Source organism: Dermacentor silvarum, chromosome 7 (assembly GCF_013339745.2).
Source record: "Dermacentor silvarum isolate Dsil-2018 chromosome 7, BIME_Dsil_1.4, whole genome shotgun sequence".
In the NCBI taxonomy this organism is placed as follows: Eukaryota; Metazoa; Arthropoda; class Arachnida; order Ixodida; family Ixodidae; genus Dermacentor; species Dermacentor silvarum.
Window position 1 is genome coordinate 101,877,032 of NC_051160.1, and position 19,010 is coordinate 101,896,041.

Below are 19,010 nucleotides of genomic sequence, written 5' to 3' on the forward strand. Positions count from 1 at the left end.
TATATATAAAGCCTACTATTCAAATGACCAGCAAAGTGAGAAAGAAAGCTTAATTTTCAAAGCTTCAATGGCAATATGCCATCGGACATTTCCAGTTCGAAACATTTATGTTTATGGCAAGTTTCATAATGGGCAGATGTGCACTGAACTGGGATGGGAATCCAATAAAAATGCTCACTGAGAAAAAAGGTATTGCCAATGATTTCACATGAAGTATTTTCTATTGATTAAGGTGTAGATGTGGCCAGCTGCAAATTTAAAAGGGACTCTGAAATCATTCTGCAACCCCAATGTCTAAGAGGAATGTCCAAGGAAAGGGAAACTTGAAGGCCCAGCGTTTAAGAGGAGGCTTTACATTGGGGCTAACCGATTCTTCCTATTCAAATAAACGTGGTATACAGAAATTCTCTCATTACACAAACACACAGCCTAATATGAATTAAATTTGCTGCACTTAGGAAAAGCTGAATTCTACCAACTCTAGGAAGCAGAATTTTCATCTGTAGCCTCATATTTGTACAAAAATTGCGAAAAATTTTTCAAGAAGAAGCTGGAGCACGAAGTTTACAGATCCATAACTCGCACCAAATGCAGACGTCGCAGTTTAAAGCATCTGAAGTGGACAAATATAATATGAGTTTACAGCTTATGTTAAATTGATACAATGTCTACAAAGCTTTTGCAAAAGTCCTGCTCACCAATTTGTGGCATAATCTGGAGTGGTGCAAAACACATCAATTCTGTCCCTCCTTAGATGTCTTAACGGGCGCGGCTTACAGAATTATGACCTCGTTTTTTCTTTTTATTGCCGAGTTATAGCAATAAACTTGATCATTTAGTTTATTCCTTTCTCAATTTCGCAACTTTCAGAACTTTTTTTTTTTAAGAGCTGGTCACCTAAGTGTACAGACTCTAGGGAGTAGATTTTAACTTCTTTTCATAAGTGCAACAACCTCATAAGATTCGGTGCAGTGGATAGCTAGCCAAACAATTTATCTATCTTCACGCGTTTAGATAGGAGCTGCTGAGGCAACAGTTCCTCTCGATGCCCAGACGTTATTATTTCGGGGACATTTCTGAACTGCCTACGGTACTTTGGAGGTGAGGTGCCTGTTGAAATGTTAAGCATCAAGACGTGAAGCTTGCTTACGACCGAGTGATGACTTATGTGGTGATTCACGTCACCAGCGACTAGTGCGTACCAGAAGGGAGGATGACGAGGGAGCTCGAATGAGAATGCAACGATAAACCAATCTATGTAAAAACTTCACGACCTAATGACTCACAAGGCTCTTGTTGAGGGCATCCACAAAACTGTCCTCTGGCAGCTGCATCAGCTTGTCTGCCAAGTCTGACCGCACGGTCCACACCAACGAGGAATGTTCCGAGTCCAGCTGCAAAAGGCAGGTTCGGAGTATACATGGTTACAGTTACAATTCGTCGATTACTTTGTGATTATGTTACACTCACTACAACATATGATCAAAAATATTTATAGAAGCCATGCAAACTGATTACGGGGCAGCTAAATTCCTTTTGTACCCGTACTATAGAAGCCATGTGTTCGGCGTTTAACAATGGCCTGTCCACTACAGTCTCACCTCGTTATCATTGTACAGAATCTAACAACAGTGAATATAACGAAGTGCAATTCGCCTCAAAATCCCCATAGAGATCCTTGTACAGTTAAACCTGCTTATAACGAACCGCCATATAACGAATTCCTGGATATAACAAAGTTTTTCGATTACCCCCCGTTACTCCATAGAAGCACATGTATTTGAGACCTCTACGTAACGAAGTGGCAGCGGGAGACCCCCTCGATATAACAAATTTTCCCCTCCGACCACCTAGAGATTTCACCCCAAATTTTGTCATTTTAGCGCGAGCAGCAACTGGAAGCACCTTCTCCGCCGCGATGGAATGCGAAGCGAGCGCACGTGTGCATGCGTGCGTATGCGAGGCGGCCTTGCATCCCTCGACCCGGCGATCTGCGGGCGTGACCTTTCCCCCTCCCTTCATTCAAATCTGACCCTGCCGCTTGCTGCAGCTGGCCTAGCCCGCCAAGCCGGCACTCTCTCCTTTTCCAGCTGATGTTGCCGACGCGCTAGTACACGCTGTGGCACATCAGACTCGATGAGCGCGGACACGCGCTGTCAAACGCTGGTGGCGTGTGGAAGCGCCGCTGGAGAAGCGAGCGAAGTGACCTTCGTGCTGTTGTCTATCGCTTCAACGCAAACTGAGCGCCGAGAACACACAGCACGCAGAAAGCTACGAGCCGCCGACGCACCTACACGGCTAGACTCTGCCCCAACGCAGATCGCTTTCAAGATACGGCCTGCGCGACCGCACGCCGCCCCGCTATCCCTCCCCCCTCGCAGATCGCTTTCAAAATACCGCCTGCGCGACCGCGCACCGCCCCGCCATTCCTCCCCCCTCGCTCCCTCGCCGGTGCCTCGAGCACAACGGAAGAAGGCGCGCTTCCTCCCTGCTTTTCTTGCGTGCGCGAGATTTAGACGCGGTCATTGGCTCCCCTCGCACGTTTTCACTCGCACATACAGCATACGGCGCGCGGCGACTGCGTTATTGCCCTTGGACTTTAGGGTACGGCCACGCTAGTGGCAAAAACACACAGCAGAAACGCGCGGCAACGCGTCAAGCCGCGCGCGGCAAGAATCGGGGGGTCTTGCGGCGTGCCGCGTGAAATGGGTTCTGCGGCAAATGCCACGTGCCACGGATGAAGAACCAATCAAGAGCGACGAGGGTGACGTCACGGAGCCATCACAACCGGAAGTCCGCTCCGGGTTTGCAATCGACGATCGTCGTCTCTCGCATGAAACAACGAGCGCTCGCGGTGTTGCTCGCCCGTTCGGAGAGTGCGGGAGATCTTATCGCGCTGCCGCGCGGCGAGACACGCGTGCCACGGTGGCCTCGCGGCAAGGCGCTGATGCGCGGCAACTTGCCGCTCGCTGCATGACGCGCTCGTTTTTCGCCGCTAGCGTGGCCGTACCCTTATATATGGAATATCTATGAACCAAAACCAATTTTAGGGCCACAACGCGTCACGGACACCATCTTTATATAGCAAATACGGATCTCAAGGGCCATACTTTTGCTGGCGGAAACTGAAAATACATCATAGTTGTCGCCCCCGGCACTTTGGGCGGCCAATGCCATCGTCAAGCCACCAAGCCAAGCGACATGAAAAGTCAAAATGGCCGCTCGGGCCGGCGCGGGGTGGCAGTTCGCAACATATGATGCGGGAACGGTCCCACAGTTGCAACGCAACAGCGGGGTTACCAATGCATTGAGTTCTAAGGGAGCTGTGCCATGACCAGTCGAAAACGACGTAACAGCCAGGAAAACGCAGCCCCCAGGAACGTAACAGCGAGGTTCTACTGTAACACTATACGACGCTACGACGCCATCGTGACGCTCGCTCTTCGTTTCCGATGCCTCGCGCTTGTGCGAAACGACACATGTCCACGCATCCGGTACCTGGTGTGACATTCCGAGGATGAGTGCTTCGTCGAAAACGGAAAACGGGTGCGAGTTACAATTGAGGGTGCGTTAGAATTGAGTAAATACGGTAAACGTTTATTTTTTTAATTTTCTTGCCGAACCTGCATATAACGAAATCCTCTTTATAACGAAGTTTTTCGGGAATTTGTCAATTTCGTTGTATCGAGGTTTAACTGTATATAAAACCTCATTTTAACGAAGTAAAATTGTCCTGCCAATGAATATAATGAACTAGATTTGTCTCTGAAAGCCAAAAAGTATGCAACAGTTGCATGCCAAATATGTCGCTTTCTGTGGCGTTTGGCCCACATTTTCTGAAAAAGTTTAGAACTCCCGCCTCCCTGCGTTGAAAATGACACTGAGCAACACTGGTATTTTTTGCATGTATCTGCTCGTATGCTATGGCTAATTATCCCAATTGGACTTCATTGTTTCCCTGTGGGGCTGCGCAGGCTGGTGCAACTAGACGTGGCCTGTGGTGCGGACACGGGACTGAGATTACAGAAATGAATAACATGAGCGCTGACTTCTAAATGAAGTTTACTGTGCAGTGGCAAAAGATATAGGCAAGGAAAATTGTGACAATGCAAAAAATGCGCGCACCAAAAAAGTTTTTCCATCCATGACTAAGGGATCCTGAGCACATGCGGGAGGTTGATCGTGTAGATACACGGTCACATTCCAGACTTTTTAACATTGCTAAATTTCACTACCCCTTATGCACACACCCATCTACCACTGCTTCACTGGGTTCACAGAGATATCTAGCAAGGAAGTCAAGCCCGCTGTCGCACAATGATGAAAGATGCACCCTAGATGTGCACTGCACACTCTCGGAGTCAGCCCAGGCTCTTACATATTTTGATCCAAGAGCAGACAATGTTCCAGAAGAGAGGGAGTCTCTAGAATTCCCAGGTGATCACTTTGCCAATTGCAAAAGAATGCGCAAAATCATTTCCCGAGTGCTGTGCAAGCAACAGTTGGGCTGTAACACTAACCATAGTGCCAGCCACAGTGCAAGAGACTCACCGGCAGCAGGGCCACCACACCGTTCGGCAGGAACCTTTGCCACGCCACCGAGTTGTCCACCGGCTGCAGCGGGTGGACAGAGGAGAAGAACGGTGGTCACCACACGAGTTCCTTGCTCGGAAGACAAATCAGATATATCAAATTTGCATCATCCATTTTCACAAATTGATGACAGCCAAAAAGACAGGTGGAAAAGCATGGCTGTGCATGAGCAACAAGTATGAGAGATGTAAAGACGGGAAAGTTTGTTGACCCCTCTGGCTTATCAAACTGATTGATTGATATGGATAAAATTGGAAACGTTAACTATTGTTTGGCTGCCTTCCCCACAGACAACAAATCATTAAATGAGTAAGGAATGATTACATGTCGATTTGACAGCATTCATGCAATAAGGACCCCTCTGGCAAATTCCAGACATCTAAATGCAGAGCATAAACACGGCCTACTTGCACTCTGCCCTTCAAGGCCGGTGGAAGGAGGAGCTCACTGTGAGGAATCAGCTTCAATAAGCCACTTGTCTGAGTCCTGTCCCGATTGGTTTACTAAAGCAAATAGCTTTGTTTGGCTCTTTCGGCTGTTTTCATGATTGGTCAGTGGCTGATGGTCGTTGGCAAGGCTCGGCCAAGAAAATGCTCTCTCTTGCTCGCTCTCTCACTTTCTCGCTCTCTCTCATTCGTTCTCACTGTCTCGTTCGCTCGCTTGCTCGTTAGGGCTATTTCATTTACACTGACAATCATTGTTCATGGTTTCTGAATAATTTTTTTAAAAGGGCAGCACCAAATACAAGACAAACATTTTAGAACTGCAGAACATTTCAAAGCAGAAAGAACTTTCTTGACATGAAACTGGCAAATTTTGCAGCCTCAACTAATGTTAGTTCTATGGCCATTTTATGATTATTAAGCCAAAATCGGCTGGCATTTCCATTACTGAAATAAGACAGGATATGTGAAGAGTTGCAACGTCTCCTATGCAGTAAAATGGGAAATAGGGGAAAGGTAAAGGGAGAAATTCGTGGGCAAATTATCTATGTTCACTGCTTCCACTTTGTTTCTCTTTCTTTTATGACATTTGCTTTGTTTAATTTGATTATTTCTCTTGGCTGTTTGCTGTCTGCCATGCTGTGACACAGAATCCTTCTTTAGAATGCATCAGTGAAATCAATGCTGATGTGGCTGTTTCCTTCAAGTTCTGTCAAACGAGTTATAACAGACGTCTCTGTGATCTGCTGACAAGCTTTCCACATGAGAGAGTGCTCTCTCCACAGGAACACTGCTTACAGAAACAGAAACAAAACACTTGAAGATATTGAGGAGGTTATTTGGGCACTTCTGATTAGCACGTCGTTAGACATGCAAGCAGTGCAAGCATGCCCCTAACAGAAACCTAGCTCCAAGCATAGCCTGCTGCATTTTTGCGATGCCTGCCCAGTTACGCCAAAATTGGAAGTCACTTAAGAGTTGCATTTACATAAGTTGGTCACAGTCAATGCGGCATGGTTATGGTCCCATCCACTCTTTTTCATTGCATGTCACGTGGAAGCAAAGGAGAAGCAGTGGTGCATGGAGAGATTTGTCAATGCTCTAGCAACAACAGGTTTATATTGCCTCAGAACGCCGCGCAGCCGTAGCGGACCACTGGCTTCCATGCATTACAGAGCGACTGGGCAGGAATTGTAAAAATAAAGGAGTCCATTCAAGGAGTCCATTCAAGGAGGCCTTCGAGTAGCACAAGGCCTAAATATGAGACAAATGGCTATCCTGACAAGGCTACATTGAGACTGAGGTCCCTCTAATGAAACCTAGGACAATAATGGGAAAATCTGGAATGGTTGGCAACTTTACAAAGGGCGCACTGGCAACATGACATACCTCACACAGCTTCACGGTGGCGATGATGGACTTTTGGTTGTAGTTCCAATGGAGGCACCTGACAGCCATGCTTTTGCGAACTTGCGAGTTGAAACCATCTGCTCCCACCTGCAATTCAATAAAACTGTGACAACGCAGGTGTTGGCAGCTTAATCTTTCTTGACTGTGTCAGACATCAGTGTTTTCTATACTTTTATACACACTATATCCCTAATGTCCCACACTATATCCTAAGCTTTTCACGCCAATGTTCTATATACAGCATAGACTGCTTATAACATAAGTAATCGAAGCTGCAAATTTCTGCACAATAAGCATTAATGCACTACAGTAAAAGCTTGTTAATGCGTAGTTGGTGGGGAAAGTGGATGAGGTGCGCACTGAGCAATGTACTAATTAACCGATAATGGCAGATGAGTGGCTATAGACCTACCGGCGAGAAAAGAACTACGTCGTAATTCTCCCTCAAACACACATACAGACAAGTTTTAGTTGCGAGCAGACAGTAAGAGGTCTGCGATCTTCACTTGCTGCAGTGGTGGTCTTGCAGTGATGATGGCATCGTTAAACACAGCAAGGCCGCAAGCCAGTTTTTCCATCAGGCCCCACTTCTCTGTGAACATCCTCATGACGGTAAATGCATGCGCCACGTCGGATACGGAAGGGCCATCACTCACTTCCACGTCGTTGTTGTAAACATTGTGGAAGCGCCAGAAAGCTATGGGAGCATGAAACACATCATGATCACCCTGTTCTGACGTCGTCACTATTGGTGGAAACTGCTGTTTGTGAAAAGTCTGTGCGCCACAGTTTTGCTATCTATGGTTTGCACACACTACATTTCCCCAATTCCGGGCATGTACGGACTGAAACTGGAAGTAAATATTATACTAACTCTTTGATGTGGTGAGTGACTACAGCTTAAGCGGCCAGCCAATACTATAAGTTATTTGGCGATAGGATGCGGGATTCATTGGGACTATAATTAATCCGGAATTACTTATTAAACAGGTACATATTAATAGCGCTTTAATGTATAACAAAAACAACATTTTTCAAAGGATGTACACGTGCAAAGCATGTAGATCAAGCAGCCGTGTGTGTCCGGGAACTGAAGCATACGACTGGGATGTGCCCTCACTTTCGTTGGAGAGGTGGTTCCTCCACTTTCCAAGTGCATGCAGCCACTGCGAGGATCTCACTGACTCTGCACCAAACCCCAACTTTGGCTACCGACTCCCGACAAGACAGCGCTCGTTAGGCCTAATCGGTAGGGGTTGCAAGTAGCATGCTGTTGCAGGAAGCCCACCCTTGATATGCGACCGTACCCGTACACGAACACACGGACATCTGGTGCGAGATCACGCGCACAGGCTGAACTGATGGCAGTGAACGTGAAGTGGGGTTTGCAGGTGATCAGCTGGAAACTACAACAAACACGTATAGCAAAAGTTTGCATATGTGTGCATAGTGGCAGGAATGGCGAAAGCTTGCATGCTGTCGGACAACGTTGCGAAATGATGAAATTGTGGAACACAGGTTAAACTGACAGCGGCGCAGAGTCAAGGTTGCAAGCATGATATCTGCACTTTGAGATGACATGCGTGGCGATAGGTGAATGCGAAACATGCTCTTGGCCTCGGCTTATCTTTCCATGCTGCTAGAGTTGTAAAAATACCAAATTGATTCCACCCTCAAAATTCATTTTCCTGGCCTGCCCGATAATTCAAACATTTTTGTGACCCTGTTTGTGTCCGAAAACACCCGTCGACACACAAACTGAAGAGTCAAAGAGCAACAATGCGGGCACGTTAGATGCGGACCGTGCACCGCTGCCATGCGACCGGAGAAAAAGGCTTCGTCGCCTAGGCAGCCCCACGCGTGCGCGCTGCCGCCGTGGTCTATTTTTTTTTCTCTCCTTCATTTGCTCGATATGCATCTACTCCTGCTCCTACTTCACATCCCTCTCGTTGCTCTCCCCTTGGCTGGCGCACTCTCTACTTTGCTTGCCTGCGCGATTTTCTGGCAACTGAATTATAACTGGTATGCATATACGTATATTGAGTACTATGACAAGATAAACGGAAATCGGAAAAGACTGCATTATATCTGGCCTCGCACAATAAGCAGTTACGTTATAAGTGGTCTAAGCTGTAACCATGCAAGTTTATTACAATAAGCTTTGTACACTCAAACATTTATCAACCTAAGGAAACTTGTCCAGCATCCAACTGTTGTGCTCATTTGTCATGGCTATTGACCCTTTTCACGGCGATACCGTGGGCGCTGCCATGTTTGATCACGTGGCGACGCGTCTATTGCTTGCCTCAGCTGCCTCCGTTGCCTCCTTGTTTACAATGGAAGTGTATGATGCCGGCGCGGCTTAGAAAACCTCTGTTTTCGGAGATATCGTAGACGGTGACTAGGTGGATGACACGAAGCTTTGATCACAGCTTCAGAGAACATGCAAAAGGGCTTTCGGAGCTGATTAATTTATGTCCAAACGGCAGCGTATATGATGCTTGCTCTAAAAACAGGGCTAAATATGTATTCCAAGCTATCCAAACATTCCATTCATGAATTCAGTCAGGATTAGTGTGTTTTGCTCTTCGTTCGTTATTCGGCAAGTATTTTGAAGCAGTGGCTTGTAAGTTCCTAACTCAGTGAAGTTCCTCGGTGCGGCCACTATCTGATTATTTGCTGCCTAATCGCTCGCGGGTGTGCTCAGTTCCGATAGTTTTGTTCTTGCTGCGCACAATGCTTGAAACGTAGCTGTTTTGTACACTGTAATACCTTGTAGCAAATATATATTACAGCTAGTAACTCGCTTACTCTTGTAGACCGTCACGAAACATTCAGCTTCGTCCATTGGTGCGCCATCGGTGTAGTCCGTCATTTATTGTGCGTATACAGTGCGCATATATTCAAGTGTGCGCCCATTCACTTATTCTTCATACGTCGGCGATAGAGTGGGCGTAAATTTTCCTGCCATTTGGGACAGATGTCTATAGATAACGTGCGCGAAACTTGCTATGACAGGAAGTGACGCTACTCCCTTTGTCATTGTTTACCGAGTGGTATACTCACTCTTGCCGACGTTCTGGCGATGGAGCCCTTTCTTTGACGGTTAGCGATACAAGGCTGGCGGATGAGCAAATTTCTGTATCCTCGAGGGAAGCCGTACATTTCGAAGTGCCGGTAACATGTCCGGACAGTTGTAGCAGCAGTCCACAAACTTGGCCACACAGATTCATTCCATTCCTTTACACGCCAGTCACTATTTTTGCAGCCCACTACTACACACGTCTTCAATCCACATGATTCAATCTAGCATGATTGGAGCACAGTGTGTTAGTGATAACTCAGTTGCATTTCCGACAGCTGATCGCACAGAAGCAAGGTAGAAGCGGTAATGGTTTCATATTCGTGCTCGGTCGCTGAGATGTATGGCGCGCTGCCGAGAGCGCCATCTCGTTTCTCTAAAACAAACTGCTCTGCGAAAAGGGTCAATACCATGTTCATACAGAAAGACAGCATGGTAGCTTTAGTATGTGCTGGAGCAGTCTCAAAACGGCTTGGAACGCTAGCCACTGGCTTGGCCTTACATGATTAGTCAGAATTGCGCTTTTGCCAGCAAAAGCACCATTCTGAACAATTACGCGAGGCTATGTGAATAGCTCACCCTCCAAACCATTATGAGATAGCACCACCGAGCAATGTGTGGATCAAGAAAATCGAGTCGTACGAAGCCGCATTTCTGTCATCTCACACCCATTCTTGCATATTTGTAAGCTAATTATCAGTTTTCTCACTCAGCTGTACCTCCACTAGCTCTTTCAGTCAACCTGCCACGGTCACATTGAAAGCAGAATTAATAAACACAATTTTTTCTAACAGCTACCAGCATCTGCATTTACTACTGGGATTCTTTATTGAGGTGTAGTACATAATGTTACATGGGATGTTCAAGCGACAACTGTCTCTCAGCATTAAGAGCAGGAAGGTACTCTTGCGTGCAAAGATTTGTAGCACAGGGGGAAATTGTATTTTGCACAATAACTGCCGGTAGTACCATTAACTAATGTCCTCAGATCAGCTTTTTAACATAATTACTTAAGCGCACACAGTGCAATCTTGAAAAGGGTCTGAACTTGAGCTTGTTGGTACGGTTTCACGACAGCAAAACAGTGCAGCAAATGGGACAAGAAAACGAGGGCAGGACTAGGTGCCGACTACCAACAAGTGCATTTATTTTGAAGAGAGAATATATATTTTGCAACTACAACGCCAGAGAACCAAGCGAAAGCCACACATGTGTCCTTAAGGAAAAACAAAGCAAGATCCTTCAAATGCTCAGACATGGAGGTAGGTAATCTCAATAGAAACTGATAGAAAGCTGACACATGAAGGCACTTTGCAGCAATGCATAGTGAATGCCTCTCATATCTCACGAGCACTGGTGTCACGACACCTGCAGAAAATATGAGTCTGGCCAAAAATAAGCTTCCACTTGCACTTGGCACAATGAGTGGCCAAATTAATGCCCGTTTGGCTGATGTAGAGAGACATGAGTGCATATATTGTGGCTGGTAGTGCGCGCCTGGTTCTGTCTTCCCTTTCCCGTCTCGTTTCTCGCGCTATTTTTTTCGTCATGCAGTTGTGAAATCGAAGCTTGTCCCTTCGCAAGGCGCGTCTAATAAATAGGAATCCTGGCACCAGCAACAGTTCTGACTCTCAAGATAACCAATTCCGAACTGCCGGCAAAATGCACTGGTGTTCACGCATTGCATTCCTCATGCAGTCAATACTTGTGCGATGTTATTAAAGATTTGGAATGATGTCCAACGGTCAGCACATACCAGCAGGGAGGCTTCCAGTGGCTTGTCTTCTCCAAGTACGTGGATTCTGACAGGTTGGCAAGGGCCCATCGGGTCAAACCTCTCCAATGTCGGCAGTTCGTAGTTCATCACCTGCAGCATGAACAGTGTGGGGCATGTACACCAGAAAAATGCAAATTACCAATATTGTTGTCGGGAATGGCCACACCGAAAAATTTAGGTTCTCGGCATTTATGAGCTTGGGGCTAATGACCTGCAATACTGTATGCACCACACAGCAAGGTGTTGTATGCTAGAAACATGCCCGGTAGCACAACTAATACTGATGCGTCACTTCGCCAGAAATGTACAGTTCCACTTCAGTCAGACAAATGTGCGTTGTGGATACTGTCATGAGGCAAACTATCGCAAGTGATGTAGTCTCAAGGCCCTTGTTTTTTCTTTTGACATCTGCAACAAAACCATTTTTCCCCATGCTCTCAAATCTGCCAAGTTTTAGGCTGCAGTACTGTATGGTATATCTTTAGCTACAAAACAACTCCTCATTTAAACAACACTAATTTACTTTGCAGTATAAATGCTGTGCAACCACTGGCATGAACTGAAGAAAAACTGTTTCCAATATAAATTGAGTGTAGTTCTTCTGCAATCATCAAATGCCATAAATTGAAAAATGTAAAAAAATAAAGGGGGGAGAGTGAGACAGTCATGGCATGGTACATTTATACCAGATGTTTGTTTCAGTAACAGGTGCTTTCAAGGCACTGAAGCTCAAAGAGTTCAAGACAGGGTTGTGAATAGCAAGTATGGCTGACTTAATTGAGTGGGACCATAATGCTGTGTTTGGGACTGGTGTTTGGGAAGGTTCAGGTTAACATGGTGAAGTGCTCATGCTTGGCGTTGATATACGTTGTACCCTGCCCATGTGGCTCAATTTTCAAATGAGTTTCCATGACGCATTCCCTAGTGCCACTGTCATCACTGGCCAATCACAGCACTAAACCTGTGAGGCACTTGAATAACACCATTAGTATGCACAGCAATTTGCCGTGAATTGTGCAGCGTAACAGGTGCACAACACCTTTTTCGTCCTACACAACGGTTTGTTCTAGTCTGTAATTAGATGTCACTTGAGACAAATTGCGCAACGATCTGCTGAATAAAAAAATAAAAAAGAACACTAGTTAGGAACAAAGTAATTAATCACACCATCTGCTGAAAGAAAAAAAAAATGAACATCTTTTCCCGTTAGCCACTGAACCATTGCCACTCAGCAGCTATGGTGATCTACTAGGAGGTCCCAATTCAGTTTTTACTTTGGGACCTCCTTTTGTATACCTCTATCTACAAAGCATTTCGAGGATTAATAAAAATTGATTGATTGCTGCTGAGGACCAGGTCATGGGTCTGGCCCCCAGCAGCATCAATCGCACAGTAAAGGGGGCAAAATGGGAATGAACCATGTATGTACTTGAGATTTCGTTGTGCGTTGAGAAACAGCTGGAGGGTAATCTAAATCCAGAGTCCTCCACTTCAATAGCCTCTATATACTTCATGTTTCCTTGGAGCATGAGACCTCCTCAATCAATAATTAAAGTGAAAAAAAGATCCTGCCTACCTTGACTCCAGAAACGACGCGCACCACTTGCGATGGTAGTTGGGCCAGTCGACGATAAAGGGCATCCGCTAGGTTGCCCATGTCGACATCGAACGCCACTTCATTGGCTGCTGTGCGCCCAAAGAAGGCAATGGAAGCAGTGGAGTGCGATTCCCAAACCTGCAAGTGCATTCACTTAGGCACATTGCTTATCATCTCTGACTAAACTCTCTTTCGTTGCGGGTTTAGATGTCACAAAATATGAGGGAGCTTTAGAAATAGCGCACCCAAGCGTATTTGCTTACCGAAAGCCCCATGCCCTGTTTGCATTCTTTTGTACACCTTCTAAATTTTTTTGTATATCTTTTCGCATTCTTTTTTACGCTCGATGGTTTGCATCCCCCATCTTTGGGTGTACATAACATAAATGTTCCTATTATTGTTACGTAAAATTTATGTAGTGGCACCAGCTTATTACATTGAGTTTTCATAGGAAGGCCTTAAGTTGACTGAACTGAACACACAGCAGAAGAGTGATTTAGTTATAATTTGTTCTTGGCAACAGATATTTGTGATGGCAGATGTAAAGGTCTGAGCAATAATCTACAATGAACAAATTAAAAAATAATTGAAAAAAAATTGACAATGTTAGGAGCTATTTTGTATTTGCGAAACTGAACCCAGCAAGAATGCAAAGCATATATGACGATTAGCTGGATTTCCTATGATCTGCACCAGTTTCAAGGAATTACATTGAAAGTGTGCGGCAAAGCTCACTGCTGTTCTATCACCCATTTTTACAAATTAAGAAAAAAAAAAGTGAGTTTGGACAGCGTAATATTCCTTCCTCATGAATTCCAAGCAGGGTACAAACACTGATAGTGCATGAATGTATGGTAAGGATCACCATTGGGTTTAATTAAACGACCTGTGCAAATCAGCCATATGGCTGGTGATAGACATACACTGCCTTTTGAAAAGCCAGGCCCCACTTACTCGCATTCGCTTGATCGTCTGCACTTTGGACTTGGGCAGCATGTCCCATACACCGAGGGCTGTTAGAAAGAATGTGGAAACCAAGCAAGAGCTACACAACCATTATTATCCTTTCAATTCGAACAGAGGACAAAACATGACAGGCTGTCAAAAATGCTGAACTATGTATGTTCAAAATCAGTCAGCTTAAATTACACATGCTATTGTGTCACAAGAGGAACATCTGGTACTTTTGTGTGATTAATTGCTTCTGTGAGGCTATGTGTAGCCTCCCAAAAGCATTTTTTTAATCTGCAGGATAGTTCTCAGGTGGACAGCACTGGTGATAAACACCACACAAATAATGAGAAGCACAGCAGGTCAATGCAAGTACTCAGCCACGGCGGTAACCCGACGGCAATGGCATAACGCTACCGAGCATAAGGTCGCAAGTTCGATTGCCTGACAACTGCAAAAATGCTCATGTATTACGATTTAGGTGCCTGTTAAAGAACACCAGGTGGTCAAAATTGCCGCCAGGCCACCCCCCACTATGGTGTGCCTCATAATAAGATCATGGTTCTGGCACATAAAACCATAGAATTTATGTTTTTAATGCAAGGACTCTAAATTATACTGAGGAAATGCAATTTCCTGGTGAGGGTGTGGATGCATAACTTGTATATGCGTGATCTATCATCAAATCTGCTCACCTTCCGATCACGTCGCTCTTCAACGAGATCTTGACCGTATTACTTAACTGGTGCTCTTCTTGGCAAATGACCCTAAACACTGATAAATGCAAACTAATAACATTCACCCGCAAAAAGACATTTTCCACTTTCGATTACTTACTGTATAAGCACCCTATTACAAGCACCAACTCATACAAGTACCTCGTCAATGTGCGGCCCCTATCTGGTCACCTCATCAAGCTTACCTAATCGCGACTCTCGAGTTTGTCCAAAACAGCACCGCCCGCTTCATTCTCAGAGATTATCACCACGACTCTAGCGTGACTAGCATTAGATCATCTTTATCCCTCTCATCTTTTAAATCACAAAGAACCATAGCATTGCTTTCTGTTACACAAAATAATCCACAGTACGCGCCCGTCTGGCCTGCCGCTCACTCGTTCATCTCGGCGTCTGCATAACCACCTCAGTTTCCAGCGTATCTTTGGCCGAACCAATGCTTTCAATTTATCCGCATTACCGGGTGCCATTCAGCATTGGAATAACCTACCAAACGACATAGCTGACATTCTTGACCCTGTATCCTTCAAAGCACGCTTATACATATTTCCATAATTCATCACAACTAATCCTACTGTGCACCTAAGTAATTGCCTTTAGCGAAGTTGTATACATTTTTTGTTTTCTTCATTTATTGTGTTATTTAAAATTGATAGAAACTGTTCTTTCATCTTCACCGCTACCATTTGTCTAATTTCTTGGTACTCCTTTTTGCTATTTCACACAGTCATATTGTTTCCTTTATTGCATTAATTATATTGTTAGACACTTGTTCTTTCATGTTTGCCCGCTAACGTTGTATAATTTCTTTCTACTCATTTTTTTTCTTTGATAATTCCTTGTAACCTCCCCTCATGCAAAACTCCTTCGGGAGCATGTGAGGTAACTGAACACATAAATGAATAAAGAACGAGTTTAAGCTAACTTAACCCTTTATGGACGAGTGTTGCCTACATGCAACATAGCAGAAAAAAATTTCTTTCTGACTTTCGGTACTGAGTACGAAGTTCCTGGCTAAATGTCTTCGGCCAACAATGAATGACAGGCAGTAAGTGTCATTTGTTGGTTTGGAGCAGGAACACAGGACGAGGAACAAGAGGTTCGGCACGCGACTCACTTTCTTTGGAAAGCACGGCCAGAGGAGACAGACTGACGCAAGATCTCCAGCTGCATCGGTATCACACACGTAATGTAAAGCAAATGCAATATGCATTGCTCAGCGATTGAAAACGAGATACTCAGACAGTATGGTGGCCGGCACTTTTTGCACCACTGGTGAGCGCTGGGTGATTGCCGCGGGGGCCGAGTGCATTCACAATGCATCAAAAAGACTCTCACTTTCACGTGACATAAAGATGCATCAGCTCCGTGTCCCCAGCAACCACTGGTGGTGCAGAAAGGTGCCGGCCATCATGCTGTCCGACCATCACATTTAAATTGCTAAGCACTGTACATCTACGGTTTACATATGACGAGAGCTACCAGTGCGAGTTTCAACTGAAGCTACGTGTGGCTTGTGGTGAAACCCACTTCCAGTTCTCTGCCAGACGTTGCCTCCCCATTGCTGAAAGAGTTTCGTGAAACGTTCTTGTTTCCCTCGTCTGTTTTGGTTATTCTTGGTGTATTTTGCACAATGAGATAAAAAATAATAATTTTTTGCTGGTATTTACATGTCTCGTTCTCAAATAGTTAATTAAAAGTGTTTACAAAGAGAATGCAAATGCTGTCAGAAAGCTTTAGCTGAGCCACAACATTGATTGGAGAAAGGTAGACGCAGCTGCCGAGATGTGTGACTTGATAAAAATAAATAAAAAAAATTGTGGGGTTCAGTGCTCCAAAGCAACATTAACTATGAGGGAGGCTTTAATGAGGGGCCCAGATTAACTTTGACTACCTGGAGTTCTTAAACACACACCTAAGTCTTAAGTACAAGAGTTGTTTTGCATTCCGCTGACATCAGAATAAAGGTACCACGTCCAGGGAATTGAATTCCCATCCGCGGTGGGTTGTGAAACACACACACACACGCAATGAAAGCATGGCAGCCTCTTCCAATTTGACTTACTGCTCTTGTATTCCTGTATCCGAATTTGCCAAATTTTTATAAGCAATGCAATTGCCAGCACACGTTATCATGTTCAAGACAAAGCAGATTGTTCTGACTGTACGACTATAATTTGAACTGTTCTGCTAGCTCTCTTAAATTGTGAGTACACTTTGGAGGAACAAAACGGCTACTTCCTTCAGTACGTAACTTAAGGAAAACGACACCATTTCTGCAATGTGTTCCGTGCAGCGGCCACTTGACTTCAGCGTAGACCCACAGGAAAGAGAAAATGCAATCGTTATTTAAGCTTACTACAGTTATGTTCTAGTACACTCTACTACAGCAGATTACTGCAGCAGTCATATTTCGAATCTAGCTTGTTTGCCGATGCCAGTTCATAAACACAGTGACTGTCAGTGGTTTTGAATGTAAATCAGTCGCTTCCATTCATGCCGACAACTGCTTTTCGTCGAAACGGCTGTTCTAGCAGAGGAAAGATTGGCAAAAGCGGCTCGGCACAGGGCTCGTACCTTGCAAGAAGCTCCTGCTTCCCGGCGTCAGTGCGTAGACGCGGTTGCTCCAATTCTCCTCATCGTGATCCGAGCGGAGTTGACGTCTGTCTACAAGCAGCACTCGCTTGTTCGCAAACGCCTCGGATGTTCCTGTGCGAAGACTAAAGTAAGGTCACGCGATACGCAAGCCGCGCATTTTCCGCGTTCTCAGAAGCCCACGCTACCGACATCAGCAGCAGAACAGGTACAGCCGCGGCTGTATTGCGTCGAACAACACTTAGTGAAAGCATTGCTGCATTTCCAAAAGTTCAACACACCGATGCGTTTTCGCGCTACAGGGGTAGCAGTTCTCACCCAAGGCGCAAGCCAGAGCAGCTCCAGCGAGTCCAGCTCCCGAGATGACCACATCCCAGCGCTGTTTCGTGAGCTCCGAAACGTCGTCCTCGTCGGCATCCAGGCAGGCCGGCGACGTCCTCAGCAGGCGCCGAGCAGTTGGCGTCATCAGGCGCCGGCACCGGCGAAGTAAGACGATCGACTGCATCGTCGCGGTAACAGAAGTGGACGCAGGTCGAAAGGTGTGATCGCCGAGGTCAACAACGTCACGGTTGATTCTTCCTGTTTGGTTAGAAATTCGCAGCTACTAAACAGATCACACCTGCATATTAGCTACAATAAAGGCTCTCTCACACGCTTCGCGCAATCAATCACTAACTACCGCGAGAAATGAGAAAGTACGCCGGAACGAGACGCTCCTGAAACTTTTGCGAGCCGCAACAGAACCATGTGTTTTCGTTCCTTTTCTTTTCTTTACTTTTTTTTTAAACACTTAATAGCCCTGCAGCAAATAGTTACAAATACTCCAACGTGCACCAAATGTAAAACTAAATATAGTAAAATAAACATTGTTACGGTTTAATGCCAACTAAATGATTTCTTTAATAAGTTAATTTTGCACTTAATAAGATGTAACAGTCACCGCGGTCCTGCAGCGCGTTGTTTCGAGCCGTAACCATAGGCAACAAGTTAGCACCGGCGCGTCAGACGGTCTTGCGTCTCTATGTATGTTTCGAAAGACTTACTTCCCGTGTGAAAAATACTCGGATCGCAAATTTCGCTTGAAGACGAACTAAGCGAAGCGAAGAAGATGCTGCCTGCGCTAATAGTACAACAAGGAAGGAATATTACGCCGTTTTAGCGACTGTGACGCCTCCGTGAGTTATTCGGTAATGTGGTCAGCACACGGCATGGCATGCACAAATTTACTGGCACAAGTTCTTAACGCAGTACCTTGAGTCACGACAAGCGTGGACTCCGCGCATCACACTGTGCAATATATATATATATATATATATATATATATATATATATATATATATAGGTAGAATAATTCTTCTGTAATAACGACAAATAGAAAAATAAATACATAGTTGTTTCGAGAACATCTGTTGCAATGAAGTTTTTGAGCATGTGCATTAGTTACTGAAGCACTGACTTTCAGCCGATCACTTAAGTGAGTAGTCAAGTAAAAGTACTTTAACCGGCACTCGCTGTTTTTCCACGTGATGCAACCGGAATTAAGGAAAAAACGGCTCCGTCATTTAAAGATGGCAAATGAGATGATAAAGTTGTATGTATTAAATGGCAGTACGAAATGTGAACTCGTTCCTTAACATAAGAAAAGAAAGACAAGAAAAGAAAATGTCATGTGAAATACTTGTCAAACACGCACCAGTCGTTTCATCCAGTTATGTCACCGCGGGACTGATCGAGGAACACGTGTCATCGAATTTCCTGAATTTTGTTGTACACGTGCAGGCGAGTGCCTAAACAAGCTCGACGGCGTATCACCATGACTCAATCA

The 19,010-nt window shown here is 45.1% G+C and overlaps 1 protein-coding gene across 2 annotated transcripts in view; it reads right to left on the minus strand.

Annotated features, from left to right (window-relative positions):
- The window catches only part of LOC119458323 (ubiquinone biosynthesis monooxygenase COQ6, mitochondrial), a 75,620-nt gene extending 57,687 nt beyond the window's left edge, over positions 1-17,933 (minus strand). Inside the window, exons 1-8 of one of the 2 annotated variants that reach the window (XM_049671091.1) lie at positions 17,504-17,933; positions 17,168-17,299; positions 13,857-13,915; positions 12,882-13,040; positions 11,285-11,395; positions 6,426-6,533; positions 4,552-4,614; positions 1,287-1,394 (exon numbers count right to left, since the gene is read on the minus strand). In XM_049671091.1, coding sequence (XP_049527048.1) covers positions 1,287-1,394; positions 4,552-4,614; positions 6,426-6,533; positions 11,285-11,395; positions 12,882-13,040; positions 13,857-13,915; positions 17,168-17,299; positions 17,504-17,690 — 927 coding nt within the window. In that variant the 5' untranslated portion in view covers positions 17,691-17,933. The remainder of the gene's footprint in view (positions 1-1,286; positions 1,395-4,551; positions 4,615-6,425; positions 6,534-11,284; positions 11,396-12,881; positions 13,041-13,856; positions 13,916-17,167; positions 17,300-17,503) is intronic. The other variant, XM_037720153.2, reaches the window with a different exon arrangement.
- Between the last annotated feature and the right edge of the window lie 1,077 nt (positions 17,934-19,010).